The following is a 21,484-nucleotide window of genomic DNA, read 5'->3' as shown; positions in this document are numbered from 1 at the left end:
TTGGCAAACTTCAAATTATTTTAGACTGGTGTGAAAGTTTCTATAATTGGTTTGAATCCTGGAATGAAAATTTGTGAAGTCCTACTTTCACAAAATCCAGATTTAAGGGAGACTTACATGCAAGTCAAATAAGGATATATGTATTATATTTTCCATAGATTATTGCATGCAGAATGGACCTTTAAAATGACATAATTCAATATCTTGTGTAACACAATTCACAGACCTTCATTGAAGGCTTTCTGTAACTCATTCTAACTTCGGTTTTAAAAGGACAYAGGCTTTTATTGTTATTTTTCTAAATGGTATTATCAATATCTTACTTCCTCTGTTTAGTAACAGGACTGTAGCATTACTGGGGTGTCCACTGGTGCTGATCTTTTGCAATTTCCATCGTTTTTCTCAATTTAGTGGCATCACAAGAATGATACAAATATAACCATTTTTAAAAGGACATTACACTTCCACTCCTAGTTCAAATCTAATCTAGTTCAAACTTAATTTCAATGTTGCTCCCACCTTTTTCATTGGAAGGAAGAGAAGAAATGAGAATTTTATGCTAATTTTTCTAAAGTTAGCTCCCTAAAAAGAATCTCTCTCTCACCAGTGTTTTCCCTCTTTCTACCTTCTTAGACACCTTTTTAAAAAAATATAGACTTAGTTTTCTAGAGCCAGAAGAAATTGCTGTGGTCGTTTCTTTGGATCTGATAAGTAACAAACTTACAGCTTCTTCAGGAGATGGAACAAGTCTTCTATTGAGAAGTAATATTTTCAGACCAAATTAGTAGGGACTGGAAGAGAATACTACTTTTAAAAATACATTCTATCATGCACTTTTTTCCCCCCTGAAATGTGTTTTGAGAYAAATCTTCAATATGTTGTCCCATAGCTCCTGCCTCTGAGCTTTTTGCTTCCTAATAAAAAAGAGATGTATTTGTCTACTATTTATATGGGAAGGAAGGAATATGCTGACTTTGTGTTTCTCTATGTCTCTGCTTTCATACAGCAACTCTGTTATGATGATGGACAAAGGAAATCACACCCTCATTGCTGAATTTGTTCTCTCAGGATTCTCAGAGCATCTGAATGTTCAGGCCATTCTCTTTATCATGTTTTTAGTGTTCTATGTGATTACTSTATTAGGGAATCTAGGGATGATTGTATTAATCCAAATAGATTTTCATCTTCACACCCCAATGTACTTCTTCCTAAGTAGCTTATCCTTCTTAGACATCTGTTATTCTTCCTCAATCACCCCCAGATTGCTCAAAGATCTTGTAGCAAAGAGGAAAGTCATTTCTTACTCTGCATGCCTTACACAATTTTATTTCTATGCTACCTTCGCCACCACTGAATGCTACCTCCTGGCTGTTATGGCATATGATCGCTACATTGCCACCTGTAGCCCATTGCTCTATGCGATCTCTATGTCCAGCAGAGTTTGTGCCTTGCTGGTAGCTGGCTCATATATTGCTGGGATCGTGAATGCCACCATCCATACAGGTTTTGCATTTCGACTGTCTTTCTGTGGTCCCAATGTCATCAATCACTTTTACTGTGAGGGGCCCCCACTTTATGCCATTTCTTGCGTGGACCCAACCATCAATGAGATTATGATGTTTGTTGTGGTTGGCTTCAATTTGTTGATAACCAGCCTGATCATTCTTCTCTCCTATACTTACATCCTGGCCACCATCCTGAGAATGCACTCAGCTGTGGGCAGGTACAAAACCTTCTCCACTTGTGCTTCCCACCTGACAGCTGTGACTCTTTTCTATGGATCTGCTGCGTCTATGTACTCCCGGCCTAGCTCCAGGCACTCCCAACATCTTGACAAAGTGTCCTCTGTGTTTTACACTGTGATGACCCCCATGCTGAACCCCCTCATCTATAGCCTGAGGAACAAGGAGGTGAAAGATGCCCTTGGGAGAGTGATAGATAGGAAACATTYATCTGAAAGATGATTTTTCCTGATGCTTCAGAAGAACTGAGAGGTCTCTTTAGAAAGATTTATACTTTTCTATATCTATACTGCTATGATATGAAAAGAAACAGAGTTCTCCTGTGAGCAAGTGGTGAGCAACTGGACATGCATATTGGGAAATTGCTGCCTTGTTTCTAAACATTTGATCATTAACTGCTCTTGGATTAAATCATTTAATGAACTTTCTTAGTAAGGCATGCATTTATCATTCTTTCCTTTGTATTTTCAGTTTTATATTAGTAATTTCAGGAATTCAGCCCTTTGGACCACTTGTGATTTGAGAATACATTAGCACTGTTATCTCGGATAATGACAATGAATAATAGCTATTGCTTTCAGTGTGAAAATGATTATCAGAGCTCCTTTCATATCAAAAATGGGCAAATTTCAAGTGAACACATCAAAGTKTTTACAGCTCATTGACCATGAAACTTGATAATCTAACCAGAAGATCACAGTTCAGTTCCCAGAAATGTCACAGACTCCTTGTGTGACATGAGGCAAGTTGCTTAGACCCAGATTTGACCATCTAAGTAAAGTGCCTCCTAGGTTCTCTTTCTAATCATTAGGGGAAAAGATATCTAGAGCTGATTGAACTCATGAGATATTCATTGCCTTCTGAAGTGCCTACCTCCTTCAACAAGGGCAAGTGCAGAGTCCTGAACCTAGGGAAAACTAACCCAAGGCATCAGTTCATGCTGGGGGCTGACCTGCTGGAAAGCAGCTCTGCAGAGAAGGATCTGGGAGTGTTGGTGGATGACAAGTTGACCATGAGCCAGCAGTGTGCCCTTGTGGCCAGGAAGGCCAATGGTATTGCGGAGTGCATTAGGAAGAGTGTTGCCAGCAGGTCGAGGGAGGTGATCCTGCCCCTCTACTCAGCCCTGGGGAGGCCTCATCTCGAGTCCTGYRTCCAGTCCTGGGCTCCTCAGTACAAGAGAGGCATGGAGCTGCTGGGAGAGATTCCAACAGACCTACGAAGATGATGAGAGGGCTGGAGCATCTCCCCTGTGCTGAGGGGAACGGCTGTGAGAGCTGGGCCTGTTTAGCCTGGAGAAGAGAAGACTGAGCGGGGATCTTACCAATGTGTATAAGTACTTTAAGGGGGAGTGTCAAGGGAATGGGGCTAAACTCTTCAGTTGTCCCATGCAAAAGGGCAAGAGGCAATGGGCACAAACTGAACTGCAGGAAGTTCTGCCTGAACGTGAGGAGGAACTTCTTTTTTTGTGAGGGTGACAGAGCGCTGGCACAGGTTGCCCAGAGAGGTTGTGGAGTCTCCTTCTCTGGAGATATTCAAGGCCCGCCTGGCTGCAACTCTGTCTAACACGCTCTGGGTGACCCTGCTGAGCAGGGAGGTTGGACTAGATGATCTCCAGAGGTCCCTTCCAACATTACTGATTCTATGATTCCATAGAGTATAGGGGGAACATGTATTGCCTATGTTGTTAAATTAGGCACTATCTTTTCGTTAAAGGCAGGTCAGATGAATGTAGGGTGAAAGAGAGAACATATTCAACTCCAACTTGAATATATATGAATGCATGTGTATAAATATATGCCTGCACATACACATTTATTTATAAAATAGACAATATAATATGCTTATGTGTGTATGTATATACATCATGTATGTTTATTTAGGGTTTTGATGGGTTACTATTTTGATTCTTGGTTCATCTGACCTAGTTTTAAATTGTTATAAATTACAGTATGTGCATTTGTAGATACGTAATGCAATTTTATGTATATAAATTGGGACTTTGGTCAGGAAAGTCTTCCCCTCCCTCAAGAAATCCCTGACTCCAGGGGCCAAGCAGGTTCCTTTTTTCTTAGCCTGAAAGTTCCTTAGATGCTTAAATATATACACCTTCACCTCAAAGGCAGTGCTYTCTGCAGGTTCGTGTTCTCAGCTTCTTCCTAATTTTTATATTGTGCTTTTTAACTCTAAAATGTGGTATTTCCAGCCAGTATGTTACCACAAACATTAGTAATCTAGCAATGTTTCAGATAACATGGTTTATCTCAGACCTGGAGTATGACTCTGGCCATAATCTTGTCTGGATGGCTTAATGGAGTGTTCAGATGAGCTTGTATAGCAGTTCACAGTATAAGCCAATCTACTTGATGAGATATGTATTTGTTTTTGGAACAAAGAACATTCTGATGTATTGTTTAATACAGCAAAAACAGCAACGGAGATGGAAAATCATATCCACTTAGAAGAAGTTGTGATATGACTTATTAAGTGGTCAGGATTGAGACTACAGCCTCATCAGTCAAGGTCACTGATAGTTACCTCTTGTGGATCAAAGTGCTTAATATTCACTGAGATATTAAAACAAACTAGAGAAAAAGTCTATAAATGCAAAAGCTGCTCAAATATTTATTTTTTTTCCTCACCTCTCCTTCCCTGACTCTATACACATCAAGGTCACTGAAATCACTTTGTGTGTGTTTCTGCTATGCATTTGCCCACACAGGAATTTTGAAAAATAAAAGAGAACAAACTTGGGGTCTTTGCATACAGATCCTGGAAATTCTTCCTCTTACTTAAGGGAAATCACTGAGTTCTTCAGAAAAGAATAGTTTTCATGGCTCTCCACTGATTTTATGTGCAGGCAAGACAGAAGACATTTCTATGAATCATTTGGTCGGAGTTTGTACTTGAACCCATTGTATATATTGTCTTTGTCTCTCAGAAGAAGCAGAAGTGCCTTTGATCACAAGATGTCAGATAAGTTCAAGAACCTTCCACTCTAAATTGTTACAGAAGATTTAATTATGAGGAGAATTATTTCCTTCTCATGTTTATCTTTTAATAAAATACATTTAAGTGAGTTATTTGAAGACACTCAGGAGAAACCTATGAGAGACTGATTCATATTCTTGCTAGTTTTCTTCATTTCCATAGACAACATAAACAGCATCATAGAGGTGATGTGTGTTATGCTTAGCAAAGATCATATTTACTCCTGCAGAACAAGAATGAGAAAGCACCTGATTAGGATTTTATTTTTGCTTACTTTGAACTACGTAATCATTTTGAAAACTATATTATTGTTTCTCTGATTTTTTTTTTGCTGGTGTCACCTCCTCTTTCATGCATATTGTGGTTTGTGGTGTGTTCATGTCACTTAACCTCAGCCATCCATAAGTTAGGCATTAGCTTGGAATAGTTGCTGAGGCTTCTTTTCAAGTCAATAGAGACAGAGAAGTGGATATTTCTTGTGGATGATTCATCTCATCTTTCTTAGATAACCTTATGATGATGAGATGACTCAGGCTCCAATATTGTCTTTCTCTTTAGGTTACTTGTAACAGAACATGGATATTCAGGTTTTAGATGGTTTGCTGGAAGATGGGAATCCCTTTCAAGCTTTCTTACAGAGTATTTCTTATCAAAACAATTTTCTCTGAGACCTCTTTTTCTAACATTAGAGAATACTGATTTCCAGTTTGTTTTATCTATTCCTAATCACCAAAAAAGGACAAAATGGAGAGATTCTTGATGATTTGTTTCCAGCTGTATCTTTATCTTCACAGTTATTGGAATTCCTTGGATTCAAGGAAATCATTGAGTCTGATCACTGAGTTCATTTTAATGGGACTGACAGACTGTCGAGATTTTCAGGTGCTCATATTTCTCTTTTCCTTGTGATCTATATCATCCTCCTGTTTGGAAATTTTGGGATGATTACTCCCATCAAAAATCAGTCTCAGACTTCACACCCACCACGTACTTTTTCCTGAGTAACCTACCCTTCTTAGAAATCTGCTGTTCCTCCTGCATTACCCCCAGAATGCTGTCAGAGCTATAGTCAGAGACAAAAGTCATTTCTTCTGTTGAATGTGTTAGTTTTATTTTGATGCAGCCTTTGCCACTACGACTGTTCCGAGCTAATGCTTAATTTATGGATGGTGAAGGTTAAGTGCCATGTCCTGGCCATGATGATGTGTGACTGTTACCTAGCCATCTGTAGCCTGCTGAACTATAAAGTCACCAAAGGATTTCTGTTCTGCTTGTATTGGCTCATATTTGGCTGGGACTTTGAACTCCATGGTACATACTGCCAACACCTTTCATCTGTCTTTTTGTGGTCCAAATATCATCAATCATTTCTACTGTGAAGGTTCTCCAGTATGAAAGTTCTCCTTTGATTCTAATGTCAGTGACATAGACATGCTTGTGTTTGTTGAATTCAATGTGATCACCATGAGCTTGACTATCTTCACATCCTATGCTTATGCTCTGATTACTCTCCTGAAAATTCACTTTAAGCAGGACAAGTACCAAGCCTTTCCTACCTGTGCTTCCCATCTAACTGCAGTCACTGTCTTCTATGGAAACGTTGCATTCCTTTTTTTATGGCCTACAAACACTTGCTGGATCAGGAAATGGTGGTCTCTGTTTTCTACATGGTGGTGATTTGAATGCAGAATCCTCTCCTTTACAGCCTGAGGACCATGAGTATGAAGGACAAGCAGAGGACACTCCTGATGGGGAAGCTTTTTTTCAAAAATGTCTAAAAACAATTGGAGTACAGAAAATGGATTTACCTTTAAAATAGGTCTTCTGGAAGGCACAGAGAGTGGAATGCACATAATCTAATTTTAATTAGGTGTACAAAAATAGTCCTAGCTTCCTGTATAGAATATGAAGAGGAAAAAAAAAAAAAAACCTTTCAGAAGGTGTTTCCAGGTGGGATTACAATACAGGTGAGATGAGATGACAGTTTCTTTCATCTGCTTATAAAGGAAGCCTAGATAATTATCTTATTTGTGCATAACTGAACATTTGTAAGTGTCAATGAATCAAGATTAATTTTTAAAATAAAAAATAGAACTAATATATTGCTATGTATTTCCCAATTTGTTAATATCCTGCTTATTTCTAATGAATGAGCTCTAAGGCTTATTCTTAAATATAATTGACATCATTGATTTTCAAGAGCAATTTTGGGTGATTGCTTGCAATGAATCCCATTTTGCACACAGCATTTTTCTTGACCAGTCAATTTCTTATGCAAGTGGCAGCCTCACTGTTTATGACAATTCTTTCCCACCTGTGCTTCCCATCTAACTGTGGTCTCTGTCTTCTATAGAAACGCTGCATTCCTTTTTTTATGGCCTACAAACACTTGCTGGATCAGGAAACGGTGGTCTTTATTCTTTATTATTTTGTGATACTTAGAGTTTTTCTTAAAATTCAAACTTCTGAAACCAATAACTAATACCAGTATTTAATAATTATTAATATCAAATTAATAATTAAAACAATCAATTGATTAAAATTAAATTAAATTAAATTATATAAAAATTCATAATAATTAATCATGCTGTCATACAAGGCAAGGTCTGGTGGTTGTGTGCTGGAGGTGACGTGAAGCAGAATATGTAGGGAAATGAGAAGAACAGAAGTGTTAGTAGCATTGCTTTTTGATTATGATGTGCCACTTGCAACACAGCAGAAGACATCAGCGTGCAATCATATCTCCTACATTCCTCTGCAGCGATTGTTGAGGCATCACCCCATGCTCAGGTGCTATCCTGCCCCGATAGAGAGCTTTCCAAATAGCTTCTAGAAAAGGCAGTCCCTCCAATATCAACAGGGGTAGAGAGGATCACCAGCATCCTCACATAGATTGAGGGAGGCACAGCAGATACCTGTCAGGGTCCTAAGTGCTGGTCCTGCAACCTCTTCTCCTTACCAGGGCTTTGATGGTGCACAAGGCCAGCTCTGATATGGTGACTGTGGTGGTGGTGGTGGTGGGGTGTATGTGTGTGTGTGTTCATGTGTGTCTGTTTGTCTCCTCCTTCTCTTTGCTTGAGAGCTGCATTTAAGCTCTACTTGCTCTGGTCCACAAGCAAGCAATATTGCAGTTATGCCTGGTGAGGTATCCTGCTGGTCTGGATCTGATTTCCTGGGTGACCCTAGTAACTATTACTGAGCCAGCTCTACTCTTCTTCTTTGGGCCCTCTGGGACTGTCCTGTTGCTGGTGTGGTCCCTGTCCAGTATGCCTTGCTGTCAGATGCTTGATTGGCTGATGGTAGGAGATATACAGCTTTGTTTTCCTTCAGACTCTTACAACAAATTCTGTACCAACAGAGCAGTAGCTCCTATGATAAGAGTGGAAGACTGGAGGTATGAAAGAGTGAGTCTGAGGCTCCTTAAAAACTAGTCCCTTAAATTATTCATATGTTAGCACACTGACCCTTCTACTCTGTGATCACTGACTTCAGGGCCCAGTCTATCTGTGACAAACCTACTTTAGAAATGTTCATTGCCATTAACAAAGAAGAAAGTTTCTTTCTTGTTGGTTTCTGCTAATTAATCCCTCATGATTTATTAAGAACAATGAGTAAATTGACTACCAGCTTACTAGGAAGGTTTCAGCAGCAGTAGGATAATTTCTTCATGAAACCCAGAAGGGCTTGTTAAGCTGATGCCTCCTGGAAAGGTGGCTAGTCCCTGAAGTGCATTTCTTGCTCGGGGAGGGAGAGTAGTGCCATTTGTGATGGCAGTAGATTTAACCTCCTAAATGATGAGAGCTTTGCATTTAGGCCAGCTGAAAGGCTTTCTGTAGGTCCAGCTACAACTATTACCACTGTTCACACTGGTACAAGCCTGTTCATTCAATCTCATTAGAGAATAAAGGCATCCCTGTTCTAATGACATGAACAGTTAACAAGCTCTTGCTAGTTCTCACTGATCAGACAGTTTGTTCTTGCCTGCTTTTCATTAATGGAAAGAAAATAAAAAAATAGTTCAAATGCCCTTTAAATATTTTGAAAGTTAGGGTTAGTCTAGTATTTGCTCCTGAATATACTCCCTTTTTTTCTGATTTACCCTGCACTAAGCACAAGGGAGTATATATATTGCATTTGTCTTTATCTAGTAAAAGCTTCATTTGCTTCAGTTACTCCCAAGGAGTCTGTGATATATACTAGTATGCCCAGCAAGTCACTAAATCCAGACTTAATATACCTAGACTTGCTCGACTGACATTAGTCAAGGCTTACTGATGCGAGCTGCTGCAGTGGCTGGCTGGATTATCTTGATTGGGTTAGGAAAGTATCCTGGTGAGAAGTAGGAGCACCTGCCATCATAGTGTATCTCTATCAAGACTGCAAAAAATATCTCTTTCCTCAAACAGAAGGTAGGACCTACTTCAGCAAGGTCAGTACTTATTCTGTGCTGGCTATCATACTCAGATTTTTCACTTGACCATCTTTGCATATGGCAGCGAGGGCAGCAATTTGACATGTGATCTGCCTTTGAAGGATGAGGATTTGCCTAGAAACCCAAGGATGGGGATAGTCTTGTTTCATTCCATAAGCTGAGCCCTAGCAGAAAGAGTAAAAAGTGTTTTTTAGTGAGCTTGATGGTTCCTGATTCTGCTTGAGTTGGATCACAATGATAGGCAGGCAGAGGTTATTTCAACAACCTATCTACCAACAGAAGTGTGGAGAAAATGGTAGCTGGTCATTGAATCTGTATCATGGATATCATTAACTATCAGTTACCCTAGGCAATGGAAACCAGAAGTACTTACCCTTACCATGAACAGGAAAGGACTAGCCAAGCGGCAGTCTCAACCTGGACTCTGACACTGCATTGGGCCTCATAAAGAGGTTACTGTGCCTGTGGATACCCTTGGGGTCCTGAGAGAAGGAACCAGGGAAGCTTGTTGGACTTCTCCAGATTTCTTCAAGAACACCACAGACTTTGAGTTTCTCAGTGTTAATGGGCCCGGTATAGAACTTCATTTTTTGTTTTGTTTTGTTTTTCTTTTCATTCTTAGACTGTAAAACAAATTGAAATACACTTCATATCCTCTGCATCTGATGGGTGTTCATAAATCTATATTTCCTCCTATTAAGACTTTTGGACTGGTGAATTAGTCTCACCTGACCCTGGACATCTAAAAATTCATTGTCCAAATCCGAGTTAATGAGAATAGAGGATATTTCATCCCATCCTAAAATGGATAATTAAGGCAGGTGGGATGAATGGAGTAATAGGAGCAGATCTGTATAGCAAAATAGCAGGTGCGAAGGAGATGATGTCTATGATATATACATTTCAGGACAGTTTCCTTTGGACTAAACTTACTCTGGTCCAAGGGTTTGAACAGCTATTGGAAGTCATATTATATTAGATGCATTCCTAAAGTACATCTTCGTCGGAGGCGAGCTTGCGGAATCATAAGACGACCCAATATGAGCTAGCAATATGATCCATTTATTTCAGCAACTTAACCTGCTTATATACCATCGTATGCTGTTCACACGCTCAAGCATCCAGCTGGCTATATCTAATTGGCTTACTACTATAGTTCACGCCGCAAAGCTCTCTGCTATTGGCTATCCACATATTCACTGTCCCGTCTCACCAACCCCTTCATCCGGTTTTTACATAGCATTCATTCTTACTCCCTCATTACTTGTCCTTCAAGGTGTCTCCAAGGTTACTCCATATCAACAAGTCAGGGTTGCTCATTTGCACGGCCTGATATCCATGCTCGTCCAGCAAATTCTCTACACATCTTCATTTTAATTTCATCTAAAAGACCCCAGTTAAGACTGACCCTACCCTACTTTGCAATGCAAACTAGAAAATGTAAGTAGAGAAAACTGGAAGATCCTGTTTAAAAMTGTGCTCTTCATCTGAACAAAAAAATTAATAGAGACACATCCTTATTGATTAGAGAGTAACTTAGACTTAATTAATCTTATTTGTCTGCATTTGAAGGAGATGAATACACTCACCATACCTTAAAATAGGTGTCTAAATTGAGCTATCCTGCCTGGGCAGATACACAAGAATACAAAAAATGCCCATGGCAGCATTATTCATACATTACAGTCTTTCAAACATGTTTTCTTTATTTGTCCCCTTTGAACACTACGATGTTGTTAAGATGGAGGACTATATTCTTAGTTTTTGATTCACACTTTAAACAACCTAGTAAATTTTAATCTTGACAGAAGTATGGGTTTGGTGGTTTGTTTGTTTGTTTTTTAAACTGTAGAATTCAGAGAGATTTTTCTTAGTTTTATTGAGCACTGCTTTTGTCCAGCATGTGAATTTCTGAGAAAACAATGGGACATCCTTTCCAAAATCATATCTGGCAAACCAGCTGGCTGGTATGCCTCGTGTCCCTAAGCAATCTGCCACATCCCTCTGATATCTCACTTATCTTAGTACTTAGTGTTTCTAGTGGACTAGCGAGGGCACCTGGAGAACCAACTTAAAGCCTAGAAAGCTTTTTTAGAAGTCTGAAGTAAAGCATTCATATCTAACAACAGCTGAGGTGAATCCCATCTTTAGAGACTACAGGGTGAGCTACATCTTGCTACTTCATCATAACTTTCCCTAAGCTTGCTCCAGTTTTCTGAGCACCTCCTTCAGATGTTCCTGGTGCTATCTGTATGTTGAAGGTGGTGCGATAGGTTTGATGATTTAATTTTCATCTGGCCTAATATGATGATTCTAATGTTTCCGCTTGGATAGCACAGTGACGAAGAAGAAGAAAGAAGAGGAGAAAAGGAAAGAGGAAAATTAGTCCCCTTTAAGACATATCTTCCTGAATATCCCCTTTAAAAAAAAAAAGACAAAAAATTGGAAGCACTAGAATTTCACTTAAAATATCAGATTCTTTTACCTTGCCACGAGGATGCAGGAAGAACTGGCACTAGTAATGACAAGTTTTAGCACATCTGAGCCCTCAAGATAAACAAATGGAAAATAAACACATAATTGTTATACAGGAATAAGAATACGTAATGGTCCCATCAACCTATCCATAGTATATACTCTTTACTGTCCCAATTATCCCTCTTATTCATGGTGTTGTCCTGCACAACACTGACAGGAACCAAAAGATTAGAGGTCATCAGAAGAAAGAACAATGATGCTTTCCCTGTAAAATCACTGCACTATCTTATAGGGCAAGGCACAGAAAGCAGATATACTCTTGCCACAACAAATACTGCCAGTTGTGGGTGCCTGGGGTATTCATCCACTGGCTTGTTGTGCAGTTCCTTAAGGACCTGATCCCTCAAGTGTTTATTTCAGCTGTTCAGCATATTCTTCGCATAGAAAAAAGCTTTGCTGTTCCTTGTGTAAATATGCAGTTGCACATCCTATAGAGATCTCCTTAATTAGTCTTTGTATCCTTGAAAAAGAATTTCAGCACCCTCTTGGCTTTGTGTGTTATGTGAACGTATTTTTGTGCTTTTTAATACACTTGAATTTTCCAGCACTGTTCTTGGAAAAGGTAGCAGAGGTCAATGTTGTGATGGAGGCAAGGAGGTCTTTCATTTCTGTGTCTTATGTAATTTTGAGCTTCAGACGTTTTAGTTGAAACAGTTCGGGCTTAGTAACTGGGTTTGCTGCAATGACAATTTTTTTGTCAAGTGTCAGACCTGTGCTCAAGATTCACTCAAACTTTTGAGGGCCTAAAGGGAAGTGACAATCCCTTCAGTGCAATCACATTCAGTTCCTACATTTTAGAGGGGATTCACTCCACCTCTCTTCGGATATGCCAAAGTTTTAAAGTGTAAGCTATTTTCTAGACAGAACTATACCTTTCTGGGGAGTACTGGAAGGCTTCTGTAGTGGAAGAACATTGTAGAAAAAGTGATGGACAACATTAGGGCCACAGAAGTGTAAATTAAACTCTGAGCTGATGTGCATGTTTTGGTCACAGCAAAGAAGCTCAGCAGCATTTTGGGAGCAACTGCTGAGGAATTGCCTGCGTCTAGCACAGAAAGGTGGCAGAGGAAGAAGTACGTGAGGGCAGAGTCAAGAGTCAAGCCTGACTAACATAATCATATTGAGATACTCCACCAAGGCGGTGACATAGATCAGAGGGAACAGTACAAAAAGAAGGACCTGCAGCTCCTGAATATCTGTGATTCTTGAAAGAATAAACTCTTCAGTTGTGGTCCTATTTCTTTTGACTATTCCCGTAATGAATGTCGGCCTCTCTGAGTGGGACAAAAGACAAAGAACACAAATCAGTTATGACCATGAGATGAAAAGATAATTCATAGTGACACTAGGAATATTTTGGATTTCACAGAGATAAGGAAAAAAATTAGATACTCTCATTTTAATAGCACCCAAACTCCCTGTAGGTATATGAGAGCTGCTTGCTTGAGTTCAAGTGTTTTTGAGAACTCTGCTGTTCTGACGTATATACTATTTCTCTAATGATACTTCCAGAGAGGGTTTACTTTCTCTTCAATGTTGAGATTGTCCCAGGAAAGATCAGAAACCTTCTGATCTCATTTTAGAGCTATTTATCATTGAATTTGGGGGCATATTGAAAAACTCATCTTTGTTCACTAGTTTTGGACAGCCTAAAAGGATGACTTTGGTTATTTGCTCTGCTGTTATAATACAATGGAGTAGTTAATAGTCACTCTAAGATGAAGAGAAGTAGGAATCTTAAATCACTACTTATATGAGCTATGCAGGATGTTTATTTTGGAGCAAGGTGAACTGCTTCCTGTAGAGCCTGGTAATAAAGTGTAGAATGGCTAGGTCAGATGTAGAAGTTTATACTTGTAGGTGACAGCATTTAGCCAGCTAAAATTGTATGCTCAAACTCAGTGACAAGGTGACAAGTATGTTAAATAAAAGCACTGTAGTAGTTGTGGATGAGATAGAAAAGAAAGAAAAGCACTATAAACCAACAACTAGCTTTTCATTTCTCTGAAAATGATAATTTAAAGAAAAAAATAGTTGCCATTTTATTATTCCAATGTTATTTTGATATTTCTAGATTTCCATAGTTATAATAAATAAAGGCCTGAATTTTACTTGGCAAAATATTTAAATAATTTAAGAATTGCTTAAGCTCCTGTTACTTATACTGTGTTCAGAATAACTGCAGAGTACACTTTTATCAGTTACAGTGACTCAGCTACCTGGTAGCAACCAGCAAAAGCCTACAGCCTGCTTGCTGCTGACATGCATTCATAATTTTGTATGATGAGAAATTCCATGTGAATCAATGGGACTATTTGTGGCGACTGGCACTATAGTATGCATCACATGCTCGTGCTGCTGAATGATTCATCTCATGTCTTACCACTTTTAAAATTTTACTTGGAGCAATCCAGTGCTCATCAAGTTAATATTGAAATTTTATAAATGTTGGTGGTATAAGATTATGCACAGTTTATAAGAATATTTTGAATCAATTCACAGCTGCTTTTAACCCACGCAGAAGAGCTGTCAAAGATCTACTCCAGGAAAGGACAAATTATTCTGTTGTGTGCTTGTTTGGATGTCGTTTCTCATTCCAAGTCCAAACTTTTGGGAGCAAGAGTCCCAAAGCCACCAGATATGTTAGGGAAAGAAACCGTGCAGATTCTCATTTTTTKGGGGGGGGGTAGATTTTGATTTTAGCATACTTTTCTATTAAATTTATTAGAGGATTTTTGGCAGTGTAGTACACTTGAGCACAGATTGCATTTTTGTGTATTCCCTAAATGACTAAGATTTAATGGACAGAATGAGGATAGAGAATACAAATAATAATGCAGACACAAGCAGTTAGATGTCATAATATTTCAAGCTGTAAATATTTTTCCTGCCTTTGAAACTACCTTAGAAATCTGTTAGAAAATTTTGCTTCCATTTTCCTAGACACAAATTCTGTTGAAAAGCTGGAAACATGAAGGAATTTAGATAAGGATCAAGTAGGCCTTTAGTTCATTACCAGGTAATGAAAGACAGACTGTATACTACAGTCAGAAGAGGAAATTACAAGATTTTCATGTTCTTAAGTCCTCCGTTGAAAGAATGTTGCCATGGTCGCAAGTGTCTATGGAGGCTTTTGGTCTCAAATCTCATTCAGAAAAAATAAAATGGAAGAAAAAGTTCAGCACAGAAGTTAGTATAGGACCTGTTTCTGTGGAAAATGCTATCCTAATATTTTGACAGTAACTTGAACTTTTCTTTTCATGTTGCTTTTTTTAACAGATGAAGGTGTTCATCATAGGCATGGGGCTACAGATAGTGACAGATCACAGAGGATAGGGTGCATGTAGTGATCAATATTGATGAAAGGCAAGATCTCTAGGTTCATACCTGCCCAGGCTGAAGACTTAGAACTCAGTTTTGCTATCCTCCAGCTAAATGCTGTAATCTCCAGGCCACTATACACAGGGGGATGTCCTTATTTCCAGTTGGACTTGAAGTGTCAGATGCTATTTTGGATTTGGGCTAGGGAGATTGAGATTATCACCAGGCAGCCTGAGTATAATATTTAAGGGACTTCTGCAAACTTTATCTCAGGGAATTTATAACGCTTCTTAATTCTTACTGTAAAAATGAATACACGTTTGCATACAATCTTATTCCCATTAATAATGGCAACAAGTAATAAAAGATCTCTTAATCATAGCTTTTTGAAGTTCTGAAAGTAGTTGCAACCTATTCAAGCAAATAGCAACATGGAAAGACTGTTGAGTCTGTAAACAACTAAACCCCTTGAAAACGAAATTCAAGGAGAGCACCTCATGATTCCATAAATCAAATCTACAGTCCTGTAGATAATATTTTGCATGGCATTTGGACTGTGTAGACAAGTCTCAGTGAAAAATATTTCTTTTAGGTAAGAATACAATTCTAGAATTGCTTTGAATTTAGATATTTTTCATTACTTTTTTCTTTGCACTGTAAATAGCAAAAGAAAAGAAAGATAAAAAAGACTTGATGGGAGGAAAATCACTGTCTTACCAAACCCACATTCATTTACATTGCCTAAGATATTTTGAATTTCTATTTGGTGAGATTTCATATGAATTGTATTTAAGAATGAGCAGACCCTGTGGATTCACAGATGCATTTTCAACTGAGGGCTTTTCATAGATCTCATTTTTATTTTCAGAGAGTCCTTGTCTCCCAAGAGAGCTAATGATTCCCAGCAACTATTCACCAGAATAAAGAAGCTTCATTTCTCTTCATTTCTCAGACCTTGGGAGAAAACAATTGAAGCTGTAGAATTTTATTTTGCAATAAGCAGATGTCAAGATCCTTTCATCGCAACACAAGGTATTACAACCTGAAGCTGCATTTGTTTTATGCCTAACTTTCCCACAGTAGCTCACAGGTTGCCCAGAAATAGGGAATCTGTGTTCTGAGCCCTCCTTAGTGTGAACTGTTTTGAAATTACATCCACCATAACACATAAATGACAGTTCACAGTAGGAAAGTCCTTCTTTTTTTTTCCCTGTATGTCACAGAAATGCCAGGCTTCCTAAAGTATCTACTTTTTTGTTCAGAAAAGATCTAATGAATGTAACGAGAAAAGTCAAAAGTTGAAAAAAGGGGGGAGGGGGACAGTTTCCTTTCTACAACATTATTTAAAACACTAATATTTTATACACAACTTTCCTTAGGGCAGCCTTCACCTCCTGATTCCTCAGGCTGTAGATAAGGGGGTTCAGCATGGGGATCACCACTATGTAGAAAAGTGAGGCCACCTTGTCTCTGTCCAGTGAATGGTTAGAGCTGGGCTGTAAGTACATAAAAATTAGGGTTCCGTAGAAGGTGGTGACAGCTGTCAGGTGGGAGACACAGGTGCTGAAAGCTTTCTGCCTGCCGTGAGTAGACTGGATCTTAAAAATGGTAGAGAAGATGCAGAGGTAGGAGACAAGCACAATCAGAAGTGAGAAAATAATATTAAAGCTGCCAAAGGCAAATATTAACATTTCTTTGGTGTAGGTGTTGGAACAGGAGAGTGCTAATAAGGGGAGGTCATCACAGTAGAAATGGTTGATTATATTAGAAGCACAGAAATTCAAACAAAATGTTATTATAGTGTGGAATAAGGCTACACAGAAACTGTATAGGTAAGGGCCAGCCACCAGTTGGATACAGACAYGCCGGGACATGATGGCCCTATAGTGGAGAGGATTACAGATGGCCACATAGCGATCGTATGCCATCCCAGCCAGAAAGAAACACTCTGTAACAGTGCATGTGAGGAAACAACACAGCTGTGCAGCACAGGCATGGAAAGAAATTGCTTTTCTGTCTGATAAGAAGTTTGCCAGCATTTTGGGTGTGATGGTTGAAGAGTAACAGAAGTCTACAAAGGCCAAGTGGCTGAGGAAGAAATACATTGGAGTATGAAGCTGGGAGTCAATCCTGATGAGTACAATCATCCCTAAATTCCCCAGCAGGGTCACAATGTAGATTAGCAGGAACATCATAAAGAGAGGAATCTGAAGATATGGATGACTGGTGAACCCAATAAGAATGAATTCTGTCACTGTGGTTTGATTCCTATCTGTCATTTATCTGTCTTTAAAAAAAGATGTGGATAAGAAAATGGAAAGCACTCCTTAGACATAACGTTGTTGATGGAAAATAGAAATTTGATCTTTATTTGATCTTTAAGATCAAAGAAATTTCTCTCCCGGTATCTGCAAATATTCTGCAATCTCAGTTAATTCAGTGACCTTTCGTGGTCATTCTCACATTTTCTCCTGAGCAGTATATATGAGATCAAAAAGTCATCTTTAGGCCATTGGAAATGAAAACTAAGTGATGCAGGAGGAATGCAGTTGCTATGAAAATGAAGGAATGCCATAATATTCCACCAGGTAGATGATATTTCAGGTCATATTTTTAAATGGTAGGGAGGAAGCTCTTCTGTTCATTCTAGAATGACAAATATTTTCAAAACTATTTTCAGTCTTTTTCCCCTCTCCAGCTACGGAAAATACAACAAAATAGTGCCAGGATTTTAATATTCAGTGCAAAAGTTCCCTTTTTTATGTACATGTACCATCTAAATATATATTGAAGGTATTAAACAGAACTTTCCTGCATTATAATATCACATCCAAACATTTCAGGGTTTGGGCTTCTATAGAATTTATCCAGACAATCTTCAGATGGACTTATCATCGGCTATTTGAATTCAATATAACAGTGAGTGATTTGAACCAGTGGATACACAACACTGCCAGATTCTCACTACCTGTATTAGTAGGAAGAGATAATAATGGCACCTAATATCCACGCTTGGACTGCATCTCACAGAACTTCCTTCATCTTCAGAAACTGCTGAGCTGAACCTGATGATGATATATTTCACATGCTAGCCAAGGGGGGAAAAAAAGGTAAATAGTAAAAAAAAGAAAAAGCAGTACAAAAAAAATCTGAAGCCTAGTATTACTCTGAGGACTTTATTAAATTGTTTGTCTGCTTAAAACTAAACTCATTTGGAAAACTTCATAGTCTTCATATTTTTCACAATTTGTATTAATTCTAAAATTATTTGGATGAAGTAAGTGACCCAAGCAAAATAGATAATAAGGTCTTCAGTGATTACAGTGAACGAAAAAGATCTCTCTTGCATTTCAGAAGTGCTTTGTAATGGGGATTTACCCCATTAGAAGTGGAGCTTAAAGTGCTAATTCCAGTAAATAAAGTGGACATCTATCTGTTGATGGCTGAATAATTCTCAAGGCCCTACTAAGAATTATGCTGAATCTCCATGAACAGTTGTGTTATAGATTCCCAGAAGGAAAGTAGGTGCATAAATACAGGTCTCTAGCACCAGTTCAGCCCCATCTAGAGTACCTCTTCTTGCTGTCTCCCTGGTAGAACATGATCTCTACAGCTCTCTACAGATCCCATCTGTCAGGCCTATGCAGATTTCCTAGGGCATCTAAAATAGTACCTGAGTCTCTTTTCTGGAAGTAAGATGAATCCCAATAGAGAATTCTATTCCTTGTACTGAGTTTCTACATGCATGAATAGGGCTTCCTAATACAAATAAAAGAAAAAATAAAGATAATATAAAATAAATTCAAGGTTTAAACAGCTGGCAATGAACAGCTTAAGAAATGAATCCACCTGTTATGAGAACTAGAGACAGGCAGTCAGAGGACTGAAGGCGGGACACATAGGTAGGTAAAACGAGGTCTGACAACAGGAAATCGATGTCTTCTGTACAACAGAAAGAAGAAAAGAAGTAGCATTTAAACGTATAACATCCATGCTTATATACAAGACCAAGCTGTGTCTCCTCCTAAAATCATAGGAATATTAAAATTAAAAAATACAACTACACTGGTCTAACCTACCTTTTCAACAGCTTTCCCTGTTCTTTCTTTCATGAGTCTGCTGTTTTCCTCATACATACATACACATATATGTATATATATAAAAAACTCTGGATCCCTCTGGGATGTGTTTTTCTTCTGAGACATACGTTGATGTCAGCACAGGATATGTAAGATATATTTAAACCTGAAAAAAGCCTACTATTAATTAGCCAAAATTGTGAATCCCTTGTGAATCCTTTCTAGATACTACTAAAAAATCCCTCAAAACCAAACCAAAACAAAAAACCAAAAATCTAAACCCTCCTCCCCAAGGAAACAGGGAAGAAGAAGAAACAGAATTTAAGAACTAGACAGTGAAGGCTCTCATATTTTATTAGGTTACTTAGGTTACTTTCCTAAAATACCTAATCATGGTATGTTTTTCTCACAGTTAGTCATGAAGAACAGACATTTTTTGAGCACCTATTTGAATCTGTATCGTCCCCCAGAGATGCCTTCTTTACTATATAGAATGGTTCCTTCTTAATTGGAAATACACTTCTGTGTGTATAATTTTGCTTCTGCCTGTGCCCATAGATATTTGACCAGCCAGATTCTTGCCTACGTAAAGCTAGGTTCCAGAAATTAGATGGAGAGTTGCCTACATTGCCTGGGTAACTGTGTTTTGTTGGCATGAACAGAGCTTCCTTAACAAGCAGTGACAGTACCAAGTTTCTTCACAGAATGACATTATACTCTGTATTTTTGGCAGCAGACAAAAAGCTGGTGTTAGAGATGAGGCTAATATACAATCTCAGACATCAATAAGAATAATCATTAATGATTTACTGCAATTCAGTTGTATCCATTTTACTGCATAAATGAGAAGTGAGGAACATTATTTTTATCCTGTGCATATGAGGCTTGTTGAAGTGAATTAACTTCTCTGCAACAAAACAGCAAATACCTTCTGGGAGAACCCAGGTCTCCTGCATCTTTACTCCTGACCTTAGTCATTGGATAGCAAAGAAAAGTACAGAGAGGAGGACGGGGAAATTTAAGCCAGGCAATCTGAGCGTTCAGAATGATCAGAATAAAAGATAAAATAACAGTCAAATTCTGCAAATTCGATTTCTCCTGGAAGATATCTGCAGAAAATGTATGAATGTAAGATTCAGGCAACCCATCTCAGATGTGTGCAATGGAGCACCACATCTGAGCTATCTGTCTAGAATCTCTTGATCACTGATGGAAAGGAATGGGCACTTTAAGATTTGATTCTTCTTAGCCTAATATAAATGTTTATAATGGGTAGTATAAATTCATTTCAAAATTTACTCTTGATCTCAACTGAGTGCAAAAGGAATCTAGAGAACTAGTTACCTATTAAGAGGATCACTGCTTAGAATATCTCTGCAATTTGGATAGTAATGATCAGAAATTGGCCATTTTCTCCAGCAGGGATGATACAGATATATTATGTAAGTGAAGAATGAACATTAGTTCATATTTGAATAATAAGAGCCCAGAATAAGCAGACTAGACTGAAAAAAATTGCTGGAGGTGTTACTGGAGAAACGGCCTCCAAAGTTTGCTTTTATCATTGGATCATCGTGATCACAACAGCATCGCTGTTACTTTTCACAGGAACACTTGAGAAAAGGGGATTTGATGTCTGTATTTCTAGAGGTCATGATAAGGTAGAAAATAATGCACATCTGATGAGCATTGGTGAAGCTATATGAACTGACAACCAAAGCAATGAGGTTTATGCTGATTCTTAGAAGCTGAGGATACGCTCTTGCATCTTTATATATTTTTCATGGATTTATTAGGTGAGTGTTGCTAGTACGGAAAGGTTGCACTGAAGTATTACATTGAAGGAAAATACAAAGAAACATATATGGCTGCTGTTCACAGCCGAGTGGCAAAGTCCTGGATGCAGGGAAAGTGTGCATGACATCATATTTAATCATCTTCTACATTAAGACAGATGTAGATCAGAGCAATATTTTCCAATCAATTTGTCCAATTTTAGATATCCAAGTTTCTAAGTGACAGCCTGTTAGTTTTGAGCTATAACACAGGATGCTTGCAGAGCTTGGAGGGTTGTGTTCAGTGGCACAGAGTTTAGTTGGAGGCCTATGGCTAGTGGAGTTCCCCAGGGCTCTGTACTTGGTCCCATCCGGGTCCACTTACTCATCAATGACATGGATGAAGGCACAGAGTGCCTCCTCAGCAAGTTTGCTGATGATACCAAACTGGGAGGAGTGGCTGATACTCCTGAGGGCTGTTCTGCCATTCAGAGAGACCTGGACAGGCTGGAGAACTGGGTGGAAAGAAACATCCTGAGGTTCAATAAGGGCAAGTGCAGGGTCCTGCACCTAGGGAGGAATAACTCCATGCACCAGTAGAGGGTGGGT

General features: G+C 38.6%; 2 protein-coding genes and 1 pseudogene across 2 annotated transcripts; 2 read left to right on the top strand and 1 right to left on the bottom strand.

Moving 5' to 3' along the window:
* The first annotated feature begins 965 nt into the window (after positions 1 to 965).
* LOC146594502 (olfactory receptor 5AR1-like) lies at positions 966 to 1,964 on the top strand. Its single transcript, XM_085307401.1, has one exon. The coding sequence runs from the start codon at positions 966 to 968 to the stop codon at positions 1,962 to 1,964; it is 999 nt and encodes a 332-aa protein (XP_085163527.1).
* A 3,510-nt stretch (positions 1,965 to 5,474) lies between these two features.
* On the top strand, positions 5,475 to 11,548 carry LOC146594501 (olfactory receptor 5F1-like; annotated as a pseudogene).
* Positions 11,549 to 16,364: 4,816 nt separating this feature from the next.
* On the bottom strand, positions 16,365 to 17,300 carry LOC146594500 (olfactory receptor 8U3-like). Its single transcript, XM_085307400.1, has one exon. The coding sequence runs from the start codon at positions 17,298 to 17,300 to the stop codon at positions 16,365 to 16,367; it is 936 nt and encodes a 311-aa protein (XP_085163526.1).
* Positions 17,301 to 21,484: the final 4,184 nt, after the last annotated feature.

This window comes from Rhea americana, unplaced genomic scaffold (genome assembly GCF_003343005.1).
Source record: "Rhea americana isolate MKP2758 unplaced genomic scaffold, rheAme1 scaffold_257, whole genome shotgun sequence".
Taxonomy (NCBI): Eukaryota; Metazoa; Chordata; class Aves; order Rheiformes; family Rheidae; genus Rhea; species Rhea americana.
This window is presented reverse-complemented; position numbering and strand designations above follow the sequence as displayed.